We start from the raw sequence: 26,463 nt of genomic DNA, 5'->3' as shown, positions 1-26,463 counted from the left end.
ATAAAGGATATTCGAGATTGTCTTTTTAATCCAAAAATGTGCACTGGGTATTCTGAAGCCTTAGTCTTATGTAAATGTTTGAGTTTCTTTAGAATATACCAGCATCTTTTTTAAACTTTATTTTATTCTTAAATTTTTCTCAATTATTTTATTTTTTTAATAAGCAACATATGCATATAGGTAAAAATGAGTTATGAGACAAAGCAGTCCTTTATTCCTCCTTACTCTTCAAAAGCAACTACTTAAATCTGCTATTTCTTCTTTTGGTATTTAGTTTTTTATATTTCTCAGTAATCTTATCCTGCCATTTCCTAATTTATCAGGTTTAGAAATTATCTAAAGCTCTCCCTTTTTCACCTTTCTAACTGTCTTGCCACTCCCATCTTTTTTTTTTAAAGAGCTCAGTCCTTTTTCTAAGATGGAAAGTGATCTGAAAACCTCACAGCAGGTTTTGCTAGGAAATTGGGAGAGGGGCTTAATTTGAATGGAGATTGGAATAGCAAGAAGAGCAAACCTTTATTTAAATTTAGAAACCAGTTTTATATAAGTTCAGCAGGAGCCCATGAGAAGTGGTTCTTTTAGGTTATTTAATGTCAGGATATTTCATTATTTGTCTAACACAAAGCTGTGTGCCACTGCCATGTCAGATAAGAAATAATCTTCATATTCAAACACTTATTAATTTTGGCTCACTTTTTCAAAGAATTGTCTATTATCTCTGGTTCATGCAATTAACTTTATTTTTAATAGAGTTCGCAGATGTTATCTATCAGTTTGATGTGACAGAAAGTCCTGGCAAGCAATATTGTAAAATAAAAATGGTGCAGCAGGGCAGATCTTGAAACTGATTTGCTAACTTGACATTCCTTCCTTACAGATTTCCCAGCTGTGAATTGGGTTCTTCAGTTTGATTGTCCAGAAGATGCCAACACATATATTCATCGAGCAGGTAGAACTGCCAGGTAGGTATGCTTCCCCATTTCTTTGCTTGTGGTGCTATATGAATAAAAAAAATATGTTTCTAGAACTCCAGACAAAGAATGGAGGAATTCAGGTAAGAGAGTACTGGTTCGACATTTTTGTGGTGTAGTTTGAGAGTAGCTGGTCAGCTGTTGTAAGTCATTCAGGCTGAGATTTGATGGTTACTGCTGAGAAAAAACCATGAAAGTATTACTTTAGTTTTTTTTGTTCTAACTTTCCTTACTTACTAGGCTTTTTACAAGAATTGCTTACTGAACATCATCTCACTGAATACTGATGACCCATCAGTGAAGTATAGGATGTATATTCAATACCTATTTTCAGATACAGAAACTGAGTCTTTGAGTAGTTAAAAAGTTGTTTGAAGATCCACAGAGCCAGGGTTTGAATCCAGTCAGTCTGACTTTTCTACTCTAGATCTGTAGTCTTACCTTTTGTGGTGTGGGCTCTAAGAGGGAAGGTGGTTTTGAATTGCAGGTTTCTCTCTTCCTTTTTTCCCTTTCTTTTCTTTTTTTTCTAGTGTGGAAATTAGAGACGTTGCTGGAGCCTACTGTGAAATACTTTCTTTTCTTTATATGTCCCCACATCCTATTCTATAAAAGCACCCTATATATGCCAGCAGGCTGTGGGGAAACTATCTGGAAAAGAGTATAGCAAAGTTTCAATCATTTGGGAGTAAGTGGCATAGAAAGGCATCTGAGTGAATAAAAAGAATAACAAATGTCATTGTTATTGAGGTTGCAGTGAAGTTGGAAGATGTATACTGCTGGTAGAATTGTAAATGGTTAGCATCTTTCTGGTGGATAGCATCTTTCTGGTGGATAGCATTTTATAATTCTTATCAAAAGTCTTAGAAGTAACTCCACATCCAGAAATTGATCTTAAGAAAATAAAGAGATAGAAAAAGTTTCAGTGAAGATGTTCCTTTTTCTGATATTTGCAGTGGTTAAAAGAATTGAAAACAGCCTAAATAATAACCACAATAGGGTTACGATGAATTATGATTAGCCATAGATGGACTATTACTTTGGTTTTCCATTTTGATACTACTTTCTTTCTCATCAAAACTGTATGACTACTTATAATAGGGATGTCAGTGAAACACTGATGTTAATGATGGAAGACACACTAACTGGAACAACAGTTACTTCAGATTTTTAAACCACCAACTTTTGTTTAATGATTTCCCAGGATGGCAGGCTTTTTAGACCCCAGATTTGAATCCCTATCCAACCAGAGACTCATTCTCAATGAGGTTTGCTCTTCCGTTTGCCCGCATCTCTTTTGGCAGGTGGCCCAAATGCCCTCTATCCCTTATTTATCTATGAAGTCCCTTTGGTGTTTAGTTCTTTTAAATCTTTGTGTCCACAGTTCTCAGATGGCCTTAAAGAAATTTTTTCCTTTTTGTTTGTGTCTGGTGAATTCTCTTCTTGTTTGTTTGAGCTTAAGTGAAGGTTTTTCATATCCTTCTAGAGCCTAAGAAGGTAGAGCTCTTTCTTTCTCTTTGTTTTCTAATTATCATAAAATGTTTGAATATTTAAGCATTTTTTAATTGATTCACTGTTAGCCCATGGGCTGTTAAACGTGGGCTATAATAAAAGTGTACTCACATAAATACTTTTCTTTAGACCAACATGAGAAGAGAGAATAGCACAATAGTCAAGGATAAAGCTTTTAAAAATAGGATATATGTACTAGAGGGTTAAAAAGTAAGGTTTTTTTATTGCAGTTATATAATTTGAATAAGCAACAGGGTCAGAACTGCCTTCTGTGTATGATGTCTTTCTGCATTCAGATAAACTTGCCTTTAGAATGATGACATTTTGATTTTAATTATCTAAGTAAATGAGACCTAGGTAGAATAGTAGCCTTGTTTTCCATTTTATAAGAAGGCACATGGTGTCTCAGTGGTCTTTGATATCTTGGATACATGTTCAGATTATCTTTCATAGTGAGATATTCAGAAGTTTGTTTTTTTAAAATTCAGAAGTTTTTAGTTGTGGTTGTTGGAATGAATGTTTTCCCATTGTTTAATTCTCCTCAACAAATGTGTAATATGTGTGAATTTGTACAGGTACCCATGTCCATATTGTGGGCCCATGGGCCTCTAGGTAGATAAAGTTGTATCTAGTCTCTCACTGGCATATTGGACCAGGGGCATACAGGTGTTTAGATGTGCCATTGGTGTTGACATGGACAGGAAAACTGATTCCTTTATAGAATACTTTTAGCAGTATTTAAAATTATTATTCCTGTATGAAGAGTATTGAACATCTTAGTGTTTCAGGAAAATGTCCATGAAGGGCAAATATTTCAGGGTTTTTGTTTCTTGGAGATATTGTTAAAAATGTAGTTGAGCCCTGGCTGGTATGGCTCAGTTGGTTGGAGTGTTGTCCCATAACTGAAAGGTTGCAGGTTTGATTCCTGGTCAGGGGAAATACCTAGGTTGCAGGGTTGATCCTTGATCTCCGATCCTGATCTATACTTTTCTCTCACATTGATGTTTGTCTCTCTGCCTTCCTTCCTCTCTTTAAAAGCAATCAACAAATGTCCTGGGGTAAGGGTAAAAAATTTTAAAAAAGACCCCTGGCTGGTGTAGCTCAGTGGATTGAGCGCGGGCTGTGAACCAAAGTGTCGCAGGTTTGATTCCCAGTCAGGGTACATACCTGGGTTGCAGGCCATGACCCCCAGCAACCGCACATTGATGTTTCTCTCTCTCTGTCTCCCTCTCTAAAAATAAATAAATAAAATCTTTAAAAAAATTTTTTTAAAATAGGTTATGTAGTTGAACATGCCATGGTGAACATGAAATTGGTTTTCGTGACTGGAGATGAGGAGGTAGAACAGCATCAAGATTGTGTTTTAAGAGAGAGAATACTAATTTGAAAAACTCTCGTAATGCAATTTCTTATGTGGCCAGTAATTTTTAAATTACAAGCTTGTTTGAGCCTTCATAACCAATTAAAAATACTTTGAATTGACACTTTCAGATGTATAGTGAATGGAATGGTTTAGGATATGTAATGTGTATTTTTTTCCTTTGGCAATTTAGTAAGAAATGACTAAATTGCAGTTTTAAAAGTTGCCATTAATGGGTTTAGAGGTAATTAGAAAGTTTTGTGGGCCATGAGCCTGGATAATTGAATTGAATAAAGGCTAAATTAAAATTTGAAACTAATTAAAATCCTTTCCATATGCTGTAATTAAAACCAGGTTGCCAGGTAGTGTTTGCTTTTGGAATTGAACTATGATATATGAATATAGAGAAATGAATTCAGTGCTTTGTGGCAAAATAGGTAAGGTTTGAGGAAATAGTTTTTTTTTTTCTGTGTTTTAGCTAAGTGAAAATAAAGGGTGATTCATTTACTTGTTGCCTTGAACTACTTACTTTATTTTAATTTATTCACCTGTCTAATGTTCTTATGATATTTAACAATTGAGAAAAATTTCCCTCTATTTTCCGTAATCATCTATATATATATATATATATCTTTTTAAATGTAGTGATCTTTAGAGACAAATAAGGCAAGGGATCCAAATCTGGTTTTATAAACCTGTATTCTGTGATACGTTTACCACTTAAAAATGATTTTCTTTAGGGCTTGCAATTTTTGGTACTCACAAAATCAAGCTCTTCCACTTCTTATAAAAATGCCCAGTTTGAAAATAACAATTTTTGAATAGAAAGTAGGTACACATCAGATACTCCTAATTTTTCAAATGCTTTCATTTGGGGAGTGTTGTGGGGTGGGGGGCCTGTGGGTAGAAGGTAGATCTTCATGTAAATGTTTGTATTGGGAGTTGATATATGAAAGATGGGAATCTATATAATTGTTTTGTTTTCCAGAGTAGTGGTAAAGTCCAGGGATATTCATTCCAGCTGCACCTTACTTACCTTGGCTGCATTTTGTGGATCTGATTGTGTTTTAGAGTGATTTAAGTGATTCCGCTAGGGGACAGCAGAGGACAGTTCTTTTCATTGCACACTCACAGCAGTTTGGATCAACAACAGCAAATATGCAGATGGAAAGTGGTTTACATTTCTAATGTGATAACTTGCGAAGAGTTTATGATGCCTGTTTTGTGGAAAATACTGGTACTTTATAGAATAGATAATGAGGAAAAAAATTTAAATGTCTTTAATTGGTTTGTAAATTAAAATAATAAAAGTGAAAAAACAATTTCCAGGAGTATTAATTTACTGAAGCTTACTATGTGTATCTTAGATTTAAGGTAGGAACAATCTTTGCTAGTGAACATTCTTACTTTTTTCATTCCTTTAGCGTAGACTTATGAAGAGTCTATCTGAAGTCCATTTCTCTTGTATAGAGGCTGGTGCTTCTGCCTTTGTTTGTTAGTATGTAGAATTTAAAGCTTAAAAAAAGGGAAAATGAGTTCTTTATTTTGCATCAAGAAGCATTGAGGAGCTGGAATAGAATATGACCAATCTAGCTGTTGAGGTGGGTAAAAGATATTTCTTAGGAGTGTGTTATTTCCAGGGCACTTCCTGCTGCCCTCAACAGAGCAGGTAGAGTGATCCTTTGAAAAAGCAAGTAAAATCATGTTACTCCTCTGGTGGCTTCCCATCTCACTCAGAGTAAAAGATGAAGACCTTCTTGCTTATACTGTGCATCCACCACTGCCTCCCTGCCTGGCCAACCACACAACCCTGTTTCCTATTATTCTCTGTTTGTTTGCTCTACTCCACACTGGTCTTACTGTTTCTCTTACACACCAGGCATGTTTTTTGTGTTAGGGCCTTCATTTTATTTGTTTCTTCTGGAATGCTTTTTTTTAAGTATCCACATGGCTGTCTTTCTTACCTTGCCCCAACCACTCCTCCTTACTTTGCTGTGTATATTTTTTCATAGCGCTTCACACCTTTAAATATACTAGGGCATTTGCTTTTATATTTATTGTTTGCTTTTCATTCTCTTTCCTAGAAGGTAAGCTTCATAGAGGCAAGGAAGGTTGTCTACTTAATTGAGGTACCTTGAGTGCTTAGAACTGGGTCTGGCTGAGAGTAGACATTTGAGATAACACAATTAGTTTTTCAAATCAGATGCATGAATTAGAGATCTTATCCAGTATATTAATTAACTATTTCAATTTTACACATTATCCCACAATTTAGTGGCTTGAAAGACTGTATATTACAGTTTCGGTGGGTCATCTGGGTCTCTGGCTACTGGCCAGTGATATATTCTTAATCTTTTAAAACTTAGTTTAGTGTATATTTTGTGTGTGTGTGTGTGTGTGTGTGTGCGCGCACACACTATAGTCAGGGTGTCACACAGCACTTTGTGATTCAACTGGATGTGGACCCTTTTCCAAGCTCACTCACATGCTTGTTGCTAGCATTGCTTTCCTCACTGACTGTTGCTCAGAGGTGCCTTTCAGTTCCTTTCTATGTGGTTGTCCTCTTTTTAGGGCTTGTCACGGCATGGCAGCTGGCCTCATCAGAGAGAGCAAATGAGAGGGGAAATGAGAGTAAGATGGAAGATGCAATGTATTTTATGACCTAGACTCAGAAGTCACACTCCATCTTATCTGCAGTATCCTAGTGGATACACAAATTAGCACAATTCATTGTGTAGGGGATGACTACAAGAGTGTGAATACAAGAAGGCCTGAATTATTGGTAGTCATTTTAGAAACTGCCTAATACACCTCATATCAAACTTTAATAATTTCAAGGAAAAAGGTAATAATCACAAGGTATATGTGAGGCAGGAAATGTCTGGGACTTTCAACACAGTCGCACTGGGTTATATTCTTGCACTTCCAGGTGTGCTCTGGCCCAGACTAACCTCAAAGTCTGTGAGTGGTGTGTGTGGCTTATCACTCACACAGATGGGCCATTGGTAGACTCAATTATGAGGCTGACTGTGGTGACCTACCTCCTGAATCCATAGACTGTAAATAAACCTGATGCATCCTGTTAACAATATCTCAAAGTGAGGACCCTCGCACTAGCAAATTTTCAGTGTTTGTCCTCAAGGAGGCCTGTCACTAGTATGCTCATGAAGAGATTTGACTATTGCTTTTTATTTTTTTAAGCGAGGAAGACTTGTCACTTCTCCTGTACCCACACAGGGAATGCTTGAATTGTAGCTTAGCTACTTCTTAACACTCAATAAATATCGGAGTGAATAAATAAACAAACTCATTTAACCTTTACTATGTCCAAGCTGATTCAGGAAGTACCAAGGCTGGGATTATACTTCCGTCTTTCTGACTCTATAATTCATGTCCTTGCCAGCATGCCCAAAGCATCTGGTATTTAAAAAATATTATTATTATTATTTTTTTTAATTTTTATTTTTTAAATTTTATTTTAATTGTTGTTCAAGTACAATTTTCTATCTTTTACTCCCATCCCAGCCCACCCACCCAGCCCTCCCCACCTCCCTCCCATTTCCACCCGCCCCTAGTTTTTGTCCGTGTGTCCTTTATACTTGTTCCTGTAACCCTTCCCCTTTTCCCCGGAAATTCCCCTGAAATTCCCTTGAAATCCCCTCTCCTCTTCCCTCTGAACACTGTCAGCCTGTTCTCTATTTCAGTGTCTTTATGATTTGCTTGTTTCTTTGATTTGTTGATTAGGTTCCTATTAAAGGTGAGATCATATGGTGTTTGTCTTTCACTGCCTGGCTTATTTCACTCAGCATAATGCTTTCCAGTTCCATCCATGCTGTTGCAAAGGGTAGGAGCTCCTTCTTTCTTTCTGCTGCATAGAGTTCCATTGTATAAATGTACCATCGTTTTTTGATCCATTCATTTACTGATGGGCACCTAGATTGCTTCCAACACTTGGCTATTGTAAATTGTGCTTCTATGAACATTGGGGTACTTTTTAACTGGTGTTTCAGGATTCTTAGGGTATAATCCCAGCAGTGGAATTGCTGGGTCAAAAGGCAGTTCCATTTTTAGTTTTCCGAGGAAATTCCATACTGTTTTCCACAGTGGCTGCACCAGTCTGCAGTCCCACCAACAGTGTACTAGGGTCCCTTTTTCTCCGCAACCTCTCCAACACTTGTTGTTTGTTACTTTGTATTATTATTATTATTATTATTAATTTTAAAAGGAGCAAGTTCCAGGAGTCTAGGAATCTTTATTGTTTGACTAGCAGAACACAAAACCATACAGAAGTCTCCCAGGAGATGATGGCCAGTCTTACTGTTGTTTACCCTGTGGTCCTTCATCTCCTTAGCACTTAACATATTTTCTTTTAAACATATTAGTCACTTACTGTGATCACAAATGCAGTCCATGAGTGAATAAATAAATGGATTATCTTTTAAACCCCACCCCCAATGTTCCTTTAGAAAATAGTGTCAAATGTCTCTTTGTAGCCTATTTGGCCATAGTTGTCTCAACTCTAGTTTTAAAAACAGTCTGCAACTTAATGTTTTGAGAGCCTTTCTTGAACTCTAGCTCACTCTGTTAGAGTAGTCTTCTGATACTGCTGATAGTCTCCAAAAGGTGAAAATGGTAACTGGACGGAAGGCAAGTGGGAGAGGCCTTCAGCAAACTGAAGACCATTGGGAAATTGTACAGAGGCAAACCTTCAATTAAATCTAGAATAAAGCTAGAATAAATCTTCTCGCTCCTTCAATTAAAGCTAGAAGAATGCCACCCTTCGTGGCTGACCCAGCCATGGCCACTAGTCCATTTCTTGTCAGGATGGTTCCTGTTAAGGCTCCACTCGTGATAGAGTTCCAGAGGTCCTCCTTCCCCCTGACTCAAGCCATACTGCAGTTGATCATGGAAAACACGTCCCCAGACTGCAAAGCTACCTTCCAACTGCAGAGCCCTGGTTCTATAGCTGTCAGTGTCCCTAGTAGTCTGTGATTTACTTCCACTGGAGAATAGCGAAAACTTTTTATTGCTTGAAAGACAATACCACCTATGGTGCCCACCACAGTCATTCACAGTTTGCCAGAGGCAGGGCTGTTATGCATACTCCTCCATCTGGACCCTAAGTCCTGCTCCTCCCATGCAGGGGTTTTAGATTGCATGAAAGTCAGGCACTTGGAGAAGTAAGGTAGGTCACTTTAATTTGCTGTCATTCATGATCATGCATTAGAATATATGCATTTTTTTCTTCTTTATTTGGACCTAAGAGAGACATACCCCATAGTTGATCAGACAACTGTCAAAAGTCCAGAAACTTGGGTTTGGTTCTGTCATCTGATGGCTAGGTAACCTTGGAAAAGTTATTAATCTCTTTAAGTCTCAGTTTCTCCTCCTGTAAAATGGGGTTAATTGTAGCTAACTCAGTATCCTAAAAGTGTAATTTTAGTTGGTATCAGTACTACTTTAAAATGGGTTTCTTTTTGTTTGAAATCTATTAAAAACTTAAATCTCAAAAAATTTTTTTCTGGGGAAAGTCAGTTTTCTTTAATGATTTCCACTTTTTCCCTGGGAACACCATAAATCTCTGTTCTTAATCAGTTTTCTAGAAGCTTTCCATATAATTATGCTAGCCAGTTTGGTTTCATTCCAATTATTTGATGATAAACTTCATTCGTCAAACTGTTGAGCCTATTGCAGTATACTTGTGTATGTTTCCAAGATCTTTGGCTGCAGATGTATTTTCTTGTCTTTTTCTTTCTTAAACCTAGTGTAGAGTCTTTAGATATTCTGTGAGTCAGAGATACACTTTTTCCTGGAATAAGTGTTCCTTTGTACCATGTTCCAGAAGAACAGAACAGCTGGGCTCTGATTCCTCTGAATGTCTGTCTACATGGCTGACTGCACTGCTCTCCCACAGTGGCAGGAACTCTTGGGGCTGTTTGCCATGGGTAAGGCTGAGACACAGGGACAACAGGAGAAACAGGGAGGGGAGAAAAGAAGAGCTGTGGAATACAGAATGTGACCAACAGTTGTCTCCATTTTTCTTCCTCTTGATCAGACTTGTATTGTGAACGGTGACTAGTGTACTAGTAGTTGCAGGAATAGAATTTTAGATCCTTAAGGACTTAGATTATATAATTTAAAATTGTATAACTTATAAATAAAAATGCGATATGTTGATGTGGACACCGGCCTTCAGTGTCCGTGGTGTTATGGATGAGATGAAATAAATTCACAGGGACTTCCTAGTCCTATGGAGAAATAGGGATGGTGAGACGACTTTTTTTTAAATGTATTTTATTGATTATGCTATTACAGTTGTCCCATTTCCCTCCTTCTCTCCCCTTTACCCCGTACACCCTCTCCCACCCACTTCCCCCCCTTTAGCACATGTCCATGTGTCATACTTGTAAGCTCTTCAGCTTCTACATTTCTCATACTATTCTTACCCTCCCCCTGTCTATTTCCTACCTACAATCTATGCTACTTATTCTCTGTACCTTTTCCCCCCTCTCTCCTCCTCCCACTCCCCTGTTGCTAACCCTCCATATGATCTCCATTTCTGTGGTTCTGTTCCTGTTCTAGTTGTTTGCTTAGTTTGTTTTGGTTTTGCTTTAGGTGTGGTTGTTAATAATTGTGAGTTTGCTGTCCTTTTACTATACATTTTTTTTTTTAAATCTTCTTTTCTTAGATAAGTCCCTTTAACATTTCATAAAATAAGGGCTTGGTGATGATGAACTCCTTTAACTTGACCTTATCTGAGAAGCACTTTATCTGCCCTTCCATTCTAAATGATAGCTTTGCTGGAAAGAGTAATCTGGGATATAGGTCCTTGTCTTTCCTGACTTGGAATACTTCTTTCCAGCCCCTTCTTGCCTGTAAGGTCTCTTTTGAGAAGTCAGCTGACAGTCTTATGGGAACTCCTTTGTAGGTTACTGTCTCCTTATCTCTTGCTGCTTCTAGGATTCTCTCCTTTATTTTTACCTTGGCTAATGTAATTATGATGTGCCTTGGTGTGTTTCTTCTTGGGTCCAACTTCTTTGGGACTCTCTGAGCTTCCTGGATTTCTTGGAAGCCTATTTCCTTTGCCAGAATGGGAAAGTTCTCCTTTATTATTTGTTCAAATAAGTTTTCCACTTGTTGATCTTCCTCTTCCCCTTCTGGTACCCCTGTAATTCAGATGTTGGAACATTTAAAGATGTTCTGGAGGTTCCTAAGCTTCTCCTCGTTTCTTTGAATTCTTATTTCTCCATTCTTTACTGTTTGGTTGTTTCTTTCTTCCTTCTGGTCCACTCTATTGTTTTGAGTCCCAGTTTCCTTCCCATCACTATTGGTTTCCTGTTCATTTTCCTTCATTTCTTTTATGGTAACCTGCATTTTTTCATCTAATTTGCGACCAGAATCAACCAATTTTGTGAGCTTCCTGATCACCAGTGTTTTGAACTGTACATCTGATAGGTTACCTATTTCTTGGTCGCTCAAAAGGATAAGTTCTGGGGCACTGATTTATTCTTCTGTTTCGGCCATCTCTCTCTCTCTCTCTCTCTCTTTTTTTTGGGGGGGGGGGGCTGGTCACTCTTGTTACGGTAAGGAGTGGAGCCTTAGGTGTTCACCAGGGCTGGGCACCCCAGTTGCTAGATTGTGACATTGTATGTGAGGGCGGGGTCGGGAGAGAACAATGGTGGTAGTTCCGTTCTTTGTAGGACCTCAGTCCCTTCCCTCGGATCCTGGGTTGCGCGCTCTGCCCTGCTCCACACTCGCCACCTCACTGGGTCTGCCGGCTGCCGCTTGTGTACTCAGGGTCCACCCGCTGTGATCTTGCACGCCCCAGATGCCTTACGTGCTCCTGTTTGCCTTATGCTCCCAATTCTCCCTGTTCTCCCTGCCTCACCCATGCCCACTGCGCCTGGCTGCTTGTCTCTGCCCTTCCTACTGGTCTGGATGAATGGGTCTATTTCAGCTTCTTGGCTGTCCCACTTCCATTCAGATAAATTTTCTGTCAGTTCTGGGTGTTATTCTGACTCTAAATTGTTGTTGTTCCAATCTTGGTTGTTGTGTGGAGGTACAGTGCGTCCACCTATGCCTCCATCTTGTCTGGAAGTCAAGACTTCTCTCTCAAGGGGAGAACGCTGACCCTTGCCTTGAGAGGCTTTTATTGGATTCAATTTGCGTAGGAATACAGGGTGTATATGCAAAGCTCATTAATCATCAGGCAGTAATGATCAAATAATAGATAACATACAAAGAACTCTGAGGGCCTATTTTGAGTCAGGGTCAGATAGCTAAAGGGCCATAAAACTTTGGGGAACAAGCTCACTTCCTACTTGGACCCCTATCATTTAATTGAGAGCATTCTAAACAAAGCACGTTTCACAGGCTTTTACATACTCTTTCTTAGGCCTGATCACCATGGGGGACCCGCCCTTTCCAGCACAGGGCTGCACCCACCACCAGCATTGTTTCAGGTTTAAGGCATTGTTTCAGGTTTAAGCCAGGCAGGGGAAGTAAGGCAGCCAAGAGATTAGGAGACTTCTTTTAGACAAAATGAGGACTCAGGCTATGTCAAAGCCAAGGGAGGAGGGTCCATCAACCCTTTTCTGTAGCCCCCAAGTCCTTCCCTGGGGGCCCCCCATGATTGTGTCTTTCTTAGGTTGTCCCTCCCTTGAGGAATCTTACCCGTCATTGGCTAACTGATCAAGCATTGGTGGCCAGGCAAGGTGAAGTGAAAGGAGCAGAGGTGGTGCCCCTGCCAGGTAGATAAGCTCTGTCTCCTTAGTGGCTTATGGTCCGAAGGTCACTCACTCAGCCTCAGCTATGGGGGGGGGTTACAGCTCCTGAAACCAGGCAGGGCAGTTCTCAACAATATATAGTGATAAAATAACTCATTATCCAAGGTTATAAATAGTATAACTAGGATTTGAAATTAGTTCTTTTAATCCTAAATCCAGTATTTTATCTACTAATGAAGCTATTTTCAACCTTTTTCACCTCATGGCACACATAAATTAATTACTAAAATTCTGTGACACACAGAAAAAAATGTGTTTTTTTTCTGATCTGATAAGAAAATAGGTATAATTTTGATTCATTCACACTGGATGGCTATTGTTGTGTTGGCTGTTGTCATTTTTTTATTTGTCAATCTAAGGGAAAAGAGGTCAGTGCCTCTGGTTAAATAGTCAAGTATGTTTTAAAAATTCTTGTGACATACTGGCTAAAATTCACTGTAGTAATGCAACTCCTTGTGGTTTGTTTACATTTGTGTATGCATCAGATATTTAATGATGAGATTTTAGGTATAAATGGTATATATGTTAGGTATGGAAGGCTAATTTGTACATGTCTTCAAAGATAATGGTCAGACTAAGGAAATACACTAATATTGGTAGTACTAGGATGTGTTAATGAAGTAGGAAGGATAAAAACGATATAGATTATTAAAAGCATATAAAGTTTTTTACTTATTTTTTAAAATAACTTTTAATTATAAAAGTAATGCTTATTCACTATGCACACTTTAGAAAATGGCAAAACAAATACCCAGATCCCACCACCTAGAGTTTTTTTCATGTGCAATATGTTTGTGCATTTAAAAAAAATTACAAAAATGGAATTATTTTCAATATACTCTTTTATAATTTGTAACCTGGAGAATCAAGCTTGGAGAACTGAGGGTGGCTTGGCAGTTGTGAACACTGCCAGATCATGCTACAGCAATAGAGGTATGAATGAGCGAAGTTAAAGGGCACTTAAAGATTCAGCTAGAATGGAGTTTTGCGGAATCTGAATTGTAGTTGAGGATTAGTAGTCCTTGGGTAGATGGCAAACTGTTGCCAGAATGGCAAGGCTTTTTCTCATTCCTCTGGTCATAGTTTGTTTGGAGGATTTCAAATGTAAGAATTATTATTGGGCTCCAAAAGCCAAAGGACTGGGTCTCCTATTTTAGCAAGAAATACTAGGATGTAGAGGCAGGTTTCCTGATAACAGACGATTATGATCATTCTGTTGAGGATCCTTCTTTCTGGAGGGAATCCTGGTATAGTTGAAAAAAAGCAATGAATTGGAAATTAAAAGTCTCTGACACGTAGTGATCAGTTCCCCTATAACATCTCACTCCCTCTTCTTGAACTTTCCGGAACTTTGTTTTTCATTTGTTTTCTCCATTGTTTGGATGCTTTTAAGTTTGGCAAATTAATATAAAATGAAGCTCTGTGTAAATTCTAAAAAGCTATGTAAATGTAACAAGGTATTAATACTGATGGTGAGGATGTGATTTTTGTTGTTTCAGATTCTGGGCTTTTTATATGGTGCCTAGAATGTTTCTTAAAATAATTTCTCTAAATATATGGAGTTTTAAAATGTAGGTCATATAAAGTACATTTATTTCTCTTTGTACATATACTAAGCCTTGGGCTTTGGATATTGCTTTTGAAATCTAAAAGCTAGCTCATGGGTAAATAAACAGTTCTTGTAAGCATTAAAAAAAAGTGAAATGTACTTATGCCTTCTTTTTTAAAAGGGCTTTTATTTTTGAAATAGAAGCTTACCGAGTGTTGGTGTGTGGGAGATAATTTGTGCTTCATTGTTTCTGGGAAAAGCTGTGTGTGATATAAAATAAATAAAATGGCTAGTGGTCTTTTTATTAGATACTTGCCTTGTGCAGTTCATTTGGACATTTTTTCCCCATTTTCCTTTGGGAATCTTTTCTAAATTTCAGTATTGTGGTCTGTTTTAACCTCATATAGCCTCTGTGTGTGTGCATGAGTGTTCTGTTAGCTATAGTTTTAAAAGGTTTGGATATGACCCTCTTGTGACTTAAATAATGACTCATTCTCCCAGATTCTTCCTGGGAGCATAAATGGGTAGATAAGGTAGATATAGACTATTAGACTTATTATTCCAGCTTAATGAGTCAGTCTGAAGATCAGAGACCTTGAGTGGATGCCTCTTTAATATCCCAGGGCTTTCTCTTCACTCTTTTGCCACAGTTCTGGTCCTATGTAGAGTGGGGGACTATTTATTTTCTCTCCATCTCTGAATTTGGATGTAAGGTGTTAAAAGTGTTGCTTATCTTTAATCCACTGATCTCCCTCCTTCCTGATTGTTCTTTGGGCCACACAAAATAAGTGTTCTTACTGATTTCACCTCAATTTTAGGTGCCTTGAGTGCATTTTAGTAAATGTACTGCATAGTGGTCTGTATTACCCGATCTCTGTCCTCTTTGATGCTGAACCGGTTCCTGGTGAAATCTTGGAGCCTCAGAAATTGTGATGTCTCTTAGATATCTTGTCTGTTCAGGCTGTTGCCTCACTACTTCATATATTAATAATCTCCGCCTTCACAGTTAGTTTAGTCCGACAGTGCTTAGGGGGATGCCTTAAATTCATATTTCTTCATAGGAAATGAAGATGAAACATTGACAGTGCTTAGGGGGATACCTTAAATTCATATTTCTTCATAGGAAATGAAGATGAAACATTTAGTCATACTAGTCTGTACTGAAATACAATGAGGAAGGCATTTGCTACTAGACTTTCAGTTATGAAGTCTACTTAGTAAAAGGAGTAAATACAGGATGGGACAAAAGTAGGTTTACAGTTGTTTATGTGGAAAAGTAATATCATAATAAATAATAATAGAAGAATAAACTGTGTTTCATGCACTTACAAGTGTAAGTGCAAACCTACTTTGCCCCACCCTGTATATGTTCAGCGTTATTCTTCAATACACATGCATTTAGAAGAAAAAGCAAATAAGCGTAAAGAAGACAAAACTTGACTTTCTCAACTGCTGCCTTTGCCCTTTGGAAAATTGACTGTATAATATTTGATAAATTCTAGTTGTTCTTTAGGTCTCAGCTCTTAGATAGAGGTCATTTCCTTAGAGTAGTTTTCTTGACTCCTAGACTACATTCAGCAGAACTCTCCCTTATATATTCTCATAGCTTTCTGTATGTCTACTGTAATACACCATTTTACTGTTACTTGTTTTGATGTATGTCTGTTGTAGAATGTAAGCTCTGTGACAGCCAGAAGTGTGTCTGTTTTATTACTCTATTTCAGTGCTTGGAATATAGTGGCCCCTAAATTTTTTTAAAAATTTGTGAATTAAAACTTTTAACAGTTTTGACTTATTTCTTACTTTTCTATGTCTCTGTGTACAGATAAAGAGACACACACACTTTTAACTTCTGTCAGGGTATTACACTGGTGTTTTACCTCATCTGTAGAAGTGGAACAAAGTCAACATATGGGGTAAAATTCCCCTTCCATCTTTATAGTGCAGAAGAATAAGTCAACAAGTTTTTCCCTCCAGTGTTCAGTGATAAAATTCTGCTTACATATGGTGGTATTCATTCTCTCTCTACAGAGGCTTCCAAGGATTCTCCCAAACCAGACTCTAGGATACTTTTACAGTGATCTCTCCTGCTGTTTACTTGTATATACTGGCTTCAGTTTCTCCTATTGTTAGTTCTCAGTTTGCCTTGTATTTTCTGGTTTCTGTTTCTTTGTTCATGCCATTCTCCCCCTTTGGGATACCTTAGCTTTTTCCTTTTCCATTTTCAAGACTTACCTCAAATTCCATCTGCTATGTTTCTTTTTTCTCTGGTTAAACCCTAGTAGTCTCTTTTCACTTCTGAGCTAATGGCATTTATTGCCTGTAGTTGTCCTTTGACACTCATTTAGAATTTTGGGGCTTTTTCTTAAATCTCTTGCTTTTGTGTGTGCGTGTCTTTTCTAGTCACCTGTATTGTTAGATCACTGAAGACAGGGATATTCATCTTCTTTTTCTTCCTGTTCTTTGGTTTATCCCTGGCACAGTTTCTCAGTAAATAGTTTATTTGGTTAACTATAAAAACTTGCCCCTCTTATTTTATGGAATGAACCCTGAAGAAAGTACTTTGAGATTACTTTGTGTGTCTTTAAAAAAATTTCTGCCCTGGCTGGCATAGCTCAGTGGATTGAGCGAGGGCTGTGAACCAAAGTGTCGCAGGTTGGATTCCCAGTCAGGCCACATACCTGGGTTGCAGGCCACAGCCCCCAGCAGCCTCACATTGATGTTCCTCTCTCTCTCTCTCTCTTTTTCCCTCCCTTCCCTCTCTAAAAAGAAATAAATAAAATCTTTAAAAAAATTTCTACAAATACCCAATTCCTTTGTGTCTTACTGCTTGATGTAATAGCTGACACTAAGGTATGAGGGAAATCTGTATTCACATAGCACAAGAAGCTTAAGTAACTGTGGGTGCCTTGTGGCTTGCTTATTTAGAAATTTCTAATGTACAGCATGAAATAAGATATTATTAGGTAAGGGAAAAGAAGTACATGGATTAGAGGCAAACTTTTTTACCTGGGTAGAGATACATTTCTTATTAGTCAAGTTCCTGGAAAACTGATTAGATTTCATTAATGTATTAGGTTTCATGTTCATCAAATGACTAACTTTATTACAGCACTCCAGTGCGGTGATTTTCAACTCTTTTTCATCACATCTCATACATAAACTAATTGCTAAAATTCTGGAGCACACACAAGTATATTTTTTGCCAATCTGACAAAAATATGGGCACAATTTTGATTCATTCACATTGGACATCTGCTATTGTGTTGGTTGTTGTGTTGGTTGGTTGTTTTTTTCTTTTTATTTGTGAGTCTAAGGGAAAAGAGGTCAGTGCCCCTGTCTGAATAGTCAGGTGCTGCATGTTTTAAAAATTTTTGTGGCACACTGGTGCACCATAGCCCACTAGGTGAAAATTGCTGTTCTAGTGGCTTGAATGAGAAATTGTCTCCTTGCTATAGGTAGAGAGCTATTTAAGAAATTCTGTTTAGGGGCAGTGACTCAGGTGAGCCTGTCTGGAGGCACATTTCTTATGGGGGCAGTGCACCAGCCACAGGAAATGAGTTTTCATGGACAAGCTAAATAGGCATTTAGGAGCAAGGCTTCTGGATTCAAGTTCAAGCTGGCGGAGTAGGAAGATCCTGAGCTTACCTCCTCTCATTGACACCAAAACTGCAACTACATATAGAACAACTCTCTCTGAGAACCACCTGAAGACTAGCAGAACAGATTTTCTACAACTACAAATATAAAGTAAAAGCCACATTGAAAAGGGTAGGAGGGGTAGAGACTAAGCCTAGTTAGGACCTACCCTACTCCTCATGCAATGACTCACAAGTGGGAGGATTATCACAACCGCAGAGGTTGTTGCCCCCGAAGAGCAAAGGGTCTGAGCCCTAGCCTGGTTGACCTGAACCAGGAAAACCAGTGAGGCTGTAGGAAACCCAGGTTGTGCTCTTTCCAAGTTCTGGCACAGAGGGAGCAGTTTGAAAAGCGGCTAGGCCATATGTGAAGGTGATACATTGACTAATTTTAGGGTTTGTGCCAGAGGGACAGGGATCTTTTGGAACTTGTTTGTGTCACAGGTGCTGACGGGCACCATTTTTTCCCCTTTCTTTAACCTGGCTGGTCTGACACTGGCAGGTGCCGTATCTGACACTATCCATTAACCTTGCTAACACTGTGCTCCACCCTGGCATTTCCCTGAGGACTGCACAGAGTAGCACACCTCCAAAACACTTCCTGCCCTGCTGCAAATAGTGGGCGATATCACTCAGCACCGGTACACAGCAGTGTGTCTGCAGCAGCAGGGGTGGACTTTGTAGCCAGCCACATGGAAGCCTTGTCCTGCACACCAGTGAGCCTGCAACAGTTGTGACCAGGCCTCACAGTCAGCAGGCCAGATACCAGCCTTGCTTGCTAGTGTGTCCATAGAAGTTGTGGCTCAGCCACAACAGGAGCCTACACTAGTTCATCCTCTAGAGCACTTGGCTCTGGTGACAAGGGGGACATCTTCTAAATAAGGGCTCCACAGGAAAATAAAGCCACTTTTTCAAGATCAAGAGATTTAGCTTACCCACTTAATACAAATGCATTGAAACAAACAGGCAGAATGAGGATAGAAAAGAATATGTTCCAAACAAAAAAACAGGACAAAACCCCAGGGAAAGAACTAAATGAAACTGAGGTAAGCTGTCTACTAGATGAAGAGTTCAAAGTGACAGTCATAAAGATGCTCATTCAACTCTCCAGACAAATGAAAAAACTCAAGTCAGAACTTCAGCAACTTGAACAAAGACATAAAAGTTCTAAGAAAGGACATAACAGAACTGAAGAATGTGACAGTTGAAATGAAAAATTCACTGGAGGGAAGCAATAGCAAATCAGATGACACAGAAAAATGGATCAGCAATCAGGAAAACAGGATAGTGGAAGTCACCCAACTGGAAGATCAAAAAGAAAAAAAATTAAAAAGAAGGAAGATAGCGTAAGGGACCTTTGGGACAGTACCAAGTGTACTAACGTTAGAATCATAGGGGCCCCAGAAGGAGAAGAGAGAGAAAGGGACAGAAAACCTATTTGAAGAAATAATGGCTGAAAACTTTCCTAACTTGGCAAAGGAAACACATCAAGTCCAGGAGTCACAGAGAGTCCCAACACAAGATGAACCCAAAGAGACCCACACCAAGATACATTATAATCAAGTTGTTAAAAGTTAAAGAGAGGATCTTAAAAGCAGAAAGAGAAAAACAGCTAGTTACATACAAGGGTATTCCCATAAGACTGTCAGCTGACTTTTCAATAGAAACTTTGCATGCTGAATGATATATTCAACATGATGAAAGAAAAAACCTACAACCAAAAATACTCTATCCAGCAAGGTTATCATTCAGAATTGAAGGAGAGAGCAAAATTTTCTCAGACAAGCAACAGTTAAAGAAGTTCATCACCACAAAACCAGCATTACAAGAAATGTTAAAGGGAATTCTTTAAGGGGAAAAGAAAAGGCCAAAACTAGAAATAAGAAAATGTATGAAAAAATATGTCACTGGTAAAGGTAAACATATAGTAAAGATAGTAGACCAACCACTTATAAATCTAGTATGAAAACAATTAAAATGGCAATAAACACATACCTATCAATAATTACTTCAAATGAAGTTGACTAAGTGCTGCATTGCAAAAACAGGATGATTAAATGGTTTAAAAAAAATGAGACCACTACATATACTGCCTATTTGAGACTCCAGATTGAAAGATACACGGAGACTGAAAATAAAGGAATGGAAAAGATATTTCCTGAAAATGGAAATTAAAACAAAAAAAGAGAAGTTAGGATAGCAATCCTTAGACAAAAAGACTTTAAAACAAAGGCTATATAACAAGAGACAAAGAAGGACCCAGCAATTTTCTTCAGATAAGCTCTCAGAAGTGGAACAATTCAAAAACATATATGTACTTCTATGTTAACTGCAGCATTATTTACAATAGCCAAGTTATTGAAGCAACTTAGGTGTTCATCACTAGATGAATGGTAAAGAAGTGGATCTGTGTGCACATAACACACTGGACTATTACTTAGCCTTGAAAAAGAAATAGATCTTGCTATTTGTGTCAACGTGGATTGACCTAGAGGGTATTATGCTAAATGCAGTTAAGTCAGAGAAAGACAAATACTCTTTCACTTCACTTAGGTGTGGAATCTAAAAAACTAAAGTGAACAAACAAAACAAACTGACCCATAGATACAGAAAAGCTGATAATTTCCAAGAGTTGGGTGGTGGGGGCATGGGCAAAAAGGTTAAGGGGATTAAGAGGTACAAACTTATAAATAAGTCATGGAGATGTAAAGTACAACGTAGGGAATATTAATAATATCAATATCACAATAACTTTGTATGGTGACAGATGGGTAGTGGACTTTTTGTGGTGAGCCCTTTCACTATGTTCTACACATGAAACTAATATATTGTATGTCATCTACTTTAACTCAGAAGAGCTTTGCATTTCAGAATAAAAATTAAACATGAAAAAAAATTCTGTTTGATTTGTTTCGTAGGGTCCTAGTCTTCTATTATGGTATAGCCACAAAGTCAGTAGGTATTATGAGTAGTGATGACAATTTTGAAAAGATATTTAGAGTCCCAATTTTCTGTTGTCATAGGAGTTAAATGAAATGGTATTTCTACTATTTACTAAATTAGGTGAACTTGCTTACATGTTGCCTATCATCAAACTGTTAAAATATAAAATGTAGATTGTATTGATGTGGAAGAGATTTTGTTTGCTTTTTATTTAGGTATAAAGAGGATGGTGAAGCTTTATTAATTTTGCTTCCCTCAGAAGAAAAAGGGATGGTACAGCAGCTTCTCCAGAAGAAAGTGCCTGTGAAGGAAATCAAGTAGGAACTACTTTGTGTCATGATGTTATTGTTCAGATAATAAAGGCATGAAATTGTTATGCTTAATTATGTATGCCTGATTCCCTCCTCCCTCTAATATGTTCTGTTTGGTTTGTAACTTTTTTGTTTGTTTTTTAATGAACAACAATCTTCTTTTTCAGAAGACTGTTGGTAGAGAAAATAAGATAAAGAATAGAACTTGTTGGCTTTAAGAGACATTGATGGTTGAAAGAACTAAACCTCCTGGATGAAAATTTTCAGGGTTATTTGTTCATTTCAGAGGATTGTATTCCCCTGTCATTGAAGATATTTAGATTGAGTGTTAGCAGAACTGAACAGAGGCTCACTTGTTTTGGGGCCTACCCTGGCATTTATTTGGAGGAAAATAATTGGGAAAGTTGTTTAATTAATTAGGGGTAGGTGTGGGAAGACTTTAGATGAAACGACATTGGCTATGAGGTGGTAATTGCCTGAGTGAAAGTTGTCTACCTTTGAATATTTTGAAATTTACTATAATTTACAAAAAACCTAACTAAAACCACCTAATCTACCAGTGCCTTTCATCACTTCAGCCTTGTATGAACAAAGGGGTTCAGTCTAAAATCAGGAAAACAAGTGGGTTTCTTTTGTGATACCCATACCCTTGTAAGAATTTCATTTATTTCTGTAGCCTAATGGGTAGAGTTAAGTAACGATTCTTTTATATTATGCCTAATATTCAGAAAAGGAAAATGATACTAATATCCCTTGGCCACTTGTTTATGTGAAGTTGATTTTATGATATTTGACTGAAAATGGAAATATACAAATGGGATTAGATTTCATTTATTCCATTTCATTGATGATTCATCTCCCACAAAAGGCTACTTTATAACTTTACAGACTTAAGTTACCAGTGCTAATTATGCTATTTATTAACCTTAGTATCTTTCACTCACTCAGCTTGGATGTTTACAGATCTTTGATCTTTCATTTCTTTTTCCTGTATTATTACTAATATGCAAGATAGTTAAATTTCTGTCTAGTGTAATTTCAGTTTAATCTGGCTGATAGATGAGAAATAATGCTATAGATATAAAAGTACTAAGGAAAACAGGAAAATTTTGTGTACTGGTTTCAGTTTCCAAAATTGAAATGTCTTACTTTAACTTTTATCTTTTTGTTACAAAGAATAAATCCAGAAAAACTTATAGATGTCCAGAAAAAACTGGAGTCGTTTTTAGCTCAAGATCAAGATTTAAAAGAAAGAGCTCAAAGGGTAAGTCATGTTTTGAATTAGATACCTTCATTGGAATGCAACTTATGTATAATAAAGTTAAATTGAATCATTTTCTTATACTTTTGGTTGCATGGTTATGCCTCAGATATTCAAGTAGTATAATTTTCAAGTAAGATTAGCTTATTTTTAACTTTTAAAAGAATTCTATATTTTATATATACATTTTTAAAATTTTAAAAACTATATATATAATATAAAAGAAATATATATATTTTTTCTATAGTAACCTGGGAAAATATCTATTACTTGTTCATAGAAAGTCCGCTTAAAGATGATTTTTAAGTGCATAGTGACCTGATTTCTAGTATACTTGAAAAGTTATGAACATTTGACTTCTCCTATGAAGTTTATAACTCCTGACTGAGCTTTCCTGACTGTAAGATTAACATCTCTGCTTATATTAAGTTAAAATTCTAGAAAGCATAACACTTTTGCTAAATTGTCTTTAGACCTTTGAAATTCTCTTGATTGGCAAATGTAGAAAGAAGTGTTACTTTTAGTTAAATTTATTTTTTAGTTCTAAGAGTACCCAGCAGTAGATTCTTTTGAAAAAGAAGATGTGAAATTAATTTGCTTTATGAGTACAGCTGTCCAGTCTTTGAATTGACAAATATTTGAGTCCTTGTTATAAAGTTCTTCATTTTCACCACTCTTTTACTTATATCATAATCATGAGATCTGCATACCATGTGTACATCTGCATTTGCCATGATGTATCAGCAGTGAGGGAGAGAGCAGGGATTCAGAGATTTGATTCTCTTTTACCAGATATAGTGGGAGAAAAAGAATAGAGGCGATATAGAAAGGGCATCCTAATAAAGAAGAGCTGAAGCCAAAAACCAGTCATGGTCAAGCTTTTATGTTACGGTTTTGAAACTGGATATTTTCAGCAAGGAAGTTTTATTTAAGGAACAAATCTTTCTTATGCTTAAAAAAATTATGTTATATTTTATCAAATTATCATCACTGTGCTTCCAATAACATGATGAAAGCTAAAATTTGAATGCTTACTATGTGCCAGGTATTTAGCCATGACATGACTTTCGTGTGACAGTTTGTGAATTGTTTTAATCTTCCCAAAAACCTGTGAGGTAGGTGATACTGATTCGATTTTATAGATGAGTATATAGTATTTTCAGAAAATTAAAAATTGTCCAGGGCCACATGGTTATTAAGTGGCAGACTTTAGATTCCAATTTAGGCCTGCCTTTCTTCAGAACTTCATGATAACCTCAGGAAAAATTAACCCCACAATGGAAGAAAACCAAATAAAGAACTATTCAAAGATGGACTTCTATAACCTCATTTCACCTGAAATCTAATGAAAAGCCCTTTAAACACATTTTTTTTAGACCTTTTGGACATTTATATGGGAATAGACATGTTTTATCTAGTGGATACACTTTAAGTTAGGAGTTAAATCTTTCTTTGAAAAGCTTTGGAGATAGTATGCACGTTTTAAAATAATATATATAAATTCTGATATGTTGTGACTTACCACATACCTAGGAGGTGATTCAGTTACGAATTGGGAAATATGAAACACTGGAAGGATATTGTTTCACTGGTTTGTGCAAAACACAAAACAAGCCTGCCAGAACAAAGATTATAGAATAGCATATTGAAATAAATGATGTGATTTATTGGGTTGCACGCATGGCAGAATGGCTAATTGTATTCCCAGCAGCAGCAGCAGCAGCAGCAAGCTTTCTAGTTTCATAGAAGTGACTTTCTAGCTTTCAGTTTTAATCTGGGTAGGACAAAAGTGATAAACAACTTGGGTGATTTCTTCCAGGGGTGTCCAACCTTTTGGTGTCTCTGGGCCACACTGGAAGAAGAGGTGTCTTGGTCCACACATTAAATATACAGACACTAATGAAAACAAAAAAATCTCAGTGTTTTAAGCAAATTTATAAGTTTGTCTTGGGTCACATTCATAGCCATCCTGGGCCACATGTGGCCCACAGGCAATGAGTTGGACACTCCTGTGGTGTTTTAGGGGAACAATTATACTTAAACTGGAGCCATTCGTGATCATGCCTTGTGTAGACAGGGAAGATGGTACGAAGATTCATGTAAATGGTTTGAAGGAAGGATTAGTATAAAGTTAGAGAAAATGTGAAGTTTAGAAATATACAATGAGAATTAAATATACTTTATAAAAATTAATTATACTATCTAAAAACAAAAATGTCTACTTAGAGTGTTTTATAATCTTTGTTACCTACTTGTTTTACAAACTGGCCATGTTTAATTTTTGGTTTGTATAGTCCTTGGCATAAAGATAGTTAAAAAACAAACAAGAATATATTGTGTGAGGACAGATTACTTGAAATTATAATGATGAATTACTTGAAGTTATAATAGAAAAGGAATAAACTTTAAAAGTAAATTTGTTCCTGTTGTGATTTTATTAAATTAAATTTAATTAGATATAGTAAAATTGCATTTTGCTAGAAAACTTGCTGTTTGACTACTACAGTAATAATTATTACTAATAATGAGCACTTATTGATACTTTCTGTATTCTGGAAGATAAGCCCTGGTATTGTACATACATTTTCTTATTTAATTCTCATAAGAGAAAGTGCTATTATGTCTGTTTGATAGATGAGGGAACTGGCAGAGAAATAAGAAAGTTTCTCAGCAAATAAAATATGGAGCTCAAATTATTATCCATATTATTCCAAAGCCTCTGTTTTTCCCCATTATATCATGTTGCAACTGAATAACAATAACTTCTAGAATAGTTTTCTAAGAAGGTGATATTCTGTGTTGAGTTGGCTTGATGAAATCAAATTTAAAGTCTTTGAAATATTACAGTTTTTAAAAAGTAGGGTTTTTTTGTGGAATGAGGGGATATACTCAACTATTTTTGAGGTTTTTCACTACAGTTAGATTTATGCCTTTGGTTAATTTTATCTTGCTTTAATTCATTTTTTATTTCTGACTACTATTTTGTCATATATTTAAACCTGTTTTACAGTGTTTTGTCTCCTATATACGTTCGGTATATCTGATGAAGGATAAAGAAATATTTGATGTGAACAAGTTACCTATACCTGAATATGCCTTGTAAGTATTCATGTTATAGTTCTAATTGTGAATCCTCAAAGTTAGAGGGAATTTCCTTGAAATCTGGTTCTCTGAGAGTCTTAGTTAAACTACTCTGCTTAAGGCTTAATAGAATCTTTTAAAGTTCTGCAGAGAAAAAGATTCTGTAAACTGGAAAACTAATTGAGCATTCAGTTCTTATCAGGAAAGTTTCTTTTAAGTATAAAGTCCTGAAAGTTACCCTGGCAACTTCCTATAGTTCAGTCTTAAAGGAGATGGAGAGCAATTGATAAGCGTTCTTTGAAATCTTTAAATGTCTGCAGTCCTCTTTATTCTCTGAAACGCTGGCCTGCATTACAACAGATAGCTCTTTTCATGCTTTGGATAAAAATCTCTTCGTCACTTCTTCTCTTATTTTAAATTTGTATTTTATACTGCTTATTTGTGTCTTGGTGTTTTTTACAGGTACTCAAAGGTAACTGTAGTTTCTTATAGGTAACTATTACCATGGGAAATGTCCCTGTTTAGTAACTTAGGTTATTGTTATGTGAAAATGGGACTTTTGGTCTTGTTTTGGCTTAGTATTTGCAGGATTATTTTCCTAACTTTTTCAGCAATAAAGGAGTGTCCATTTTCCAATGGGGTTCTGCCTGTGGAAAAAGCATTGACAAAATCCAATGGAAGCACCCTTGAGGTTAATCATACTTTGAATTTCAGCATGAAATTTCCCAGGCTGGGATGAAATACTGTATGTACTTTCAAGGCAAAGCCTGTATAGTTGGCCTGCTCTCCAGGAATTTGAGTGTCTTTACCTTTAAATTGAGTCTAGTAAAAACTTGTATCTGGGTGAGGTGCTGCTTTCTACTCTTCATGTTAGATTGCAAGTATAATATAACAGGTGATTTGTCAGTTATAACATTTTAGAACCATTTAAATTGCTAGATAACAGAAGTAAGGCCACTGACTTTCTGGGTAATGGATGGAAACAACATGACATAGATAATACGTTTTTATTTATCTGTTTATGTACAAGTTACTAATTTTACCGTTTCTGAGT

The 26,463-nt window shown here is 36.8% G+C and overlaps 1 protein-coding gene and 1 pseudogene across 1 annotated transcript in view; one reads left to right on the top strand and one right to left on the bottom strand.

Annotated features, from left to right (window-relative positions):
* Positions 1-26,463, top strand: part of DDX10 (DEAD-box helicase 10) — a 62,645-nt gene that overhangs the window by 31,904 nt on the left and 4,278 nt on the right. Inside the window, exons 9-12 of the mRNA XM_028514857.2 lie at positions 878-962; positions 20,972-21,073; positions 22,244-22,331; positions 25,339-25,427. Coding sequence (XP_028370658.2) covers positions 878-962; positions 20,972-21,073; positions 22,244-22,331; positions 25,339-25,427 — 364 coding nt within the window. The remainder of the gene's footprint in view (positions 1-877; positions 963-20,971; positions 21,074-22,243; positions 22,332-25,338; positions 25,428-26,463) is intronic.
* LOC114500900 lies at positions 8,039-8,952 on the bottom strand (annotated as a pseudogene).

The sequence above is a fragment of the Phyllostomus discolor genome, chromosome 6 (genome assembly GCF_004126475.2).
Source record: "Phyllostomus discolor isolate MPI-MPIP mPhyDis1 chromosome 6, mPhyDis1.pri.v3, whole genome shotgun sequence".
Lineage (NCBI taxonomy): Eukaryota > Metazoa > Chordata > Mammalia > Chiroptera > Phyllostomidae > Phyllostomus > Phyllostomus discolor.
This window is presented reverse-complemented; position numbering and strand designations above follow the sequence as displayed.